This window comes from Sesamum indicum, linkage group LG2 (assembly GCF_000512975.1).
Source record: "Sesamum indicum cultivar Zhongzhi No. 13 linkage group LG2, S_indicum_v1.0, whole genome shotgun sequence".
NCBI classification, from domain to species: Eukaryota; Viridiplantae; Streptophyta; class Magnoliopsida; order Lamiales; family Pedaliaceae; genus Sesamum; species Sesamum indicum.
In genome coordinates, this window is record NC_026146.1 from 5,784,544 (window position 1) to 5,789,540 (window position 4,997).

General features: G+C 32.7%; 1 protein-coding gene across 1 annotated transcript in view; it reads right to left on the minus strand.

The window, feature by feature from the left end:
- LOC105155405 (autophagy-related protein 11) overlaps positions 1–2,480 on the minus strand; it is a 7,832-nt gene extending 5,352 nt beyond the window's left edge. Inside the window, exons 1-2 of the mRNA XM_011071279.2 lie at positions 2,125–2,480; positions 429–1,790 (exon numbers count right to left, since the gene is read on the minus strand). Of these exons, the coding sequence (XP_011069581.1) occupies positions 429–1,372 (944 nt within the window). The 5' untranslated portion in view covers positions 1,373–1,790; positions 2,125–2,480. The remainder of the gene's footprint in view (positions 1–428; positions 1,791–2,124) is intronic.

Below are 4,997 nucleotides of genomic sequence, written 5' to 3' on the forward strand. Positions count from 1 at the left end.
GATAACCAATCAAAACACTCATTCCTAACACCACAAAAGGTCAAGGAATGTCTTTCCTAGAAGTAGGTTACAACAAATAAACAGAAAGCATAAAGCAAGTGAACTGTTTCGGTAATTATTGGTAAGCAGACATGTTAGTGACGGCACCAGAGTGATGCTTTAGTGACGGCACACAAGAAAAAGTTCATTACACAGGAACTGGAATAACCAGATTGCTGTCATATACCTTGCATGAGATTACATTACACTGCTATTACGTGAAGCTTGCCATACCAACCACACAGGCAGCAGAAAAATTGGAATATAAAATGCATTGAATATATGTATGTGTCCGTGTATGTGAGTGTGTGCGCGTGTGCGCGTGTATGCGTGTGTGTGTGTGTGTGTGAAAGAGAGAGAGAGAGAGAGAGAGAGAGAGAGAGAGAGACCTTAAAGCTTGCATTATGCTCTTTTGCTCATTGATAAACCGCTGGTGGTCTTTGATAGCCAAATCCAAGTCTTTCACAAGAAATGAAGCTTTGCCAGAATACAAAGTTTCTGTATTCCGCTTTAGATCTCCAAACTCCTGTTTAAATTCTGAAACTTTGTTCTCAAATTGCCTGTGAGAAATGCTACAATCCTCCACTGTCTTCCATAAGTTTTCTTCTTTCACAAAATCTAGTAAGCATTTCCGGTTAGCAGTTTGCAAGGGTGGAAGAAGCCTTACAGATCTCAATTTTTCCATATCCCTCCCGAAGTTCACCAGAAGGTTGGTATGAGTACGGTGCTGCTGTGAGTAACATTTCATAAAATCTGTGTAGTTTTGCAGTACAATCTTATAGAAGTGATCTAAATTACCCCTTGCAATTTCCAAAGCCCTTTCTTGCACCTTCTGCTCTTGCAAAAGTCTCTCACATGTCTCAATTTTTGCTAATGTACGACTGTAAATAGCATGTCCACACTGAAAGTGATATCTAAATTGTCTCTCATAAGAAGGCAAGGCCTTTAATGCCGGGTCTGAAACATCATCTAGAGGATGAGGGTTGTGAGATGAGGAGGGCAATGGAGGATCAGAGATATCAATTATCTCAACTTGCTCTGGCGCAGGCAGTGGTGAATTACTCCGCATTCTCGCTTTATTGAACAAAAATACATCCTGGTCATCAGATGGAAGTTTGTACGTTGAGAGGGGCCGCTGAGATTCCAATTTCATGTCCAAGCACAAAAGAAGCTGATCATTAAATGGTATCCCAGAAACCGATTCAAGGAACCTCTGCACGGCCTCAACAAGAGTATATTCATCACATTCAAGCTCATATGAATGCCCATTCTCAGCAATATGAACCACAAGTTTTCCCATTTGAATTACACCTACTGAAGCATTAGAACTCATTTTCTTGAACCCCCCAAGAATAAATAGCTCTCCACCACAATAACCTAAGTATCAAACTTTTCTGCAGGTACCAGGAGAAGCAAAACTCACACTCCACTCCAGAAATGCTTGACACAAAGACTAACCAATATGATGGTCAATCCCACCACAGTAGATCGCACAAACTGCAGAACCCACCAAGATTCTATCCAAAAAATCCCAGAACCACGAACAAAACTTGCAAAAGAACCCCAATTGCCTTCAACCCACCACTGATTTTCACCAATTAAACTCTAATTTCACCACCGATTCCTTCACATAAGCCCCAGAAATTCCAAATCCACCTCAGAGATCTGTCAAATTAACCCGATTTTTGGCGTACCCAGATGAAATATTTAACCAAGGAAAATTCCAATTGCCACCGACTAACCGCAGAATCCTTCTCAAAAGAAAAGAAAAAAAAAAGGCACAATATTCAGAACACCCACGAATACAATACCAACAAAAACCCCAACTTTATTCACAATTGTAATGCATCCCCAGCAATCAAGTAACGGAAACCACACCGAAGGTAGAAAAAAGACAATAACAAAGGGCCTCAGCAAAATCCACTCACCTACCTAATAAACAAAACTCAATAACTAAAAGACAGAAAGCAATGGATAGAGATGTAGAGAAGAGAATTCCAACCCACAGCTACAAGAAAACAAATCCTACACGAAACCCATGTGGTTTTACGTTTCCTTAAGTCTGCGCTGATATATGCATTTTACCTTGGTGTATGTATAGCTGTTTCCTCCTAACAATGGCGTGGAGTGTCGTCGGACGATGAATGATTGATTATAATATTATTGCCGAAACTCTTTTCTTTTCTTTCTCCTACACTCCAAATAGAGTATTTTTATATAGTATTTGAAAGAGAACCTTCTGACGGAAGCAACCAACACAACAGCAGCAGCAGCTCAAGCGGCAGACGATTTTCTTCTTCAGTGCGTGTGGTTTTTCATGATCTTGCTGCACAAACAAGGAAGACTCTTTGGGGAAGAACTGGGAAATTACAGTACATGTCTCTGTCTTCATTCATTTATATAAACCTCTTCATTTTTATTTATTTATTTATTTATTTCCTTTTAAATTCTCTCTCTCTCTCTCTCATTTTTTATTTTCATAATATATAATACTTTGACAATTATTGTAGATGAAATAATACCAAAATGTAGGCGTCTACCATATATGTATGTATGTAGACGTGTATGTGACTTCTTTGTATGTACATAGGCACGTACATACCATGTATGACTGATTCTCATATGACTTTATTTTTTTATTTTTTTAGTATGAGATTCATTACAATATTTAATTTCAAACAAAAATTCAGTACATCAATGATTAAGTATGTTCTTTCTTGGGACATGTTTTGGTAAAATGGTTGTGGGTTTTGCACAGTAATAATCCTACTTATTGCCTTTTTAAGAAAAAATCTTGTATAAATTTGAGTTATTTGAAATCGAATTAATCATATGGTAAAAATAATTATATTTATTTTGTCATTAACTATTGAATAAAAATATAATAAGTTGTGTAAATTAATTATCTTACATATATATTCTTTTTTAATTTAACCAAAATTAACCCATACGAGAATTTTTGTTTGTTTTCGAGGTTTAAATTTATTTCTTTTGAGCATTTTTAGAAATGATTAATCCAATTTAATTTAGGACGAAGGTTGCATAATTCATTACTAAGTAATTAATCGTGAAAGAATTTATTATAATTGTAGGGGGTAAGAGTTAGATTGGAGCTTTTCTCCACATTTGGTTTTAATTTAAATATAATTATTAGAAAAAAAAAATACAAACAACTCCTTTGATATCGTAAATGAGCAAACTACCTTCTTATGAAACAACAAATAGCGATCTACCTCCCAATATTATTTAAAATACAATAATTTACCTCTCTATGTCTTTTAAAATGAAGCAATTTACCTCCCTGTATAAGGAGGTAAATACTTTATTTTAAAAAGTATAGGGGGATGAATTGCTATATTTTTTTCATAGGGGGATAATGTGCTCATTTTCAATATTACAAGAGGATAAATTGCTAATCAACGAAAAAAATTTATCTGTGCGCTCAAAATACAAGTTCGGATGTTCAATTACAAGTCCAGAAGCGAGTCTTGGTTTAGGGATTAGGATTATTCCAAGAAGTACGTATAATATATTAATCGGATCCAACTGTCAAATTCAGTATAAAAAAAATTGTGTTTTGTATTTTTATTTTGTGTCTGAATTTTAATTATAATAAAGAAAACATTTTTGATTTTAGGTTTTTTAATATTATTTCTTGTTTACATTTGATGTAGTGTAGACCCAAGAATTTGTGATGAAGTAAAATTGGACTATATATGGACGGACATTCTTTTCTTTGGACTATAGACATTATTTACATTTAATTTTGTCAAGATTGTCGGAAGGTAAGATTAATTTTCTATTTTTTTTACTTTCATATTTTGGTGGATGAATGCGACTGTAAATATATTTTTAAAGACGTAATATGTATTTAATCTTAATTTTTATGATTCAGTTTGAGTAATACGAAACTTGTTCTATCTATTTTAGATTGTAGATGTAATTTTTTATTCAGATAAGTGGAATATCTATTGAATTTTTAATTTAATTTAGGTCCTAATAATATGAATTGAACTTGAGTTATATTCAAATAAAAGATCAATATACTCAGACCATACATAATAATAAAAAAAACATTATCATTAGAGATGGAATTATCAAATTAGAGACAATTGGTAAAAATGGGCATGTAGTGGCATACTATGTACATATGTCATGAGCTACTAGCGGTACACAGCATAATCGATATGTGTATAAAAATATTTAAAAATTATAAATAATTAATATTCTTATTAATAAATTAGTTATCAATAATAGAATATTGGTCTTAAAAAACATAAAAGTGTCAAAAATTGAGAAAGTTTGAGGGGTATTTTAGCAAAAAGATATTAAAATTAGTATTATGATCAAATATTATTGAAGAAAAAAAATGAATTAAAGGATAAATTTGAATATTCAAAAATTGGTACGAGAACATAGTTCGATTATAGATAATTTTTTTCCTGGAGGGTGGGGGTGGGAAGAGGGTTAGGTGAATTATTTGTTAAAGAATTAAATATGACGAAACTATTGATTTTTCTTAATAATATACTATATGTTTCATTGTGTGAAGCAATCAAACCAAAAATAAAAATATTTTTGCAAGAAATGATGGGGAGTCATTCAATCTAAACCTGCAGGATGAAAATTATTTAAAATAAAATAAATTTAAAAAAAATGTGAGTACAACGAATGAGCAGAAAAATGTAGATGATGAATGAGGTTATGGAATTGGCATAGCCCACGTAGTTGTTGCAACGTATATTCTCATCCAGATATTGAAATCGTCATTAATTAAGTGCTAATTAATTATCCCCTAATTAACCACCCTAAACTCATAATTAATATTATAATAGTCGCCGTCATTCATCATTAATTTATATAATCCCTTTTTATTTAAGCATTTATTCACCATGGGTTAGATAGGCATGTAATATATTTATTATCCAAATAGCATAAAATAAAGAGAATTTTGTTGC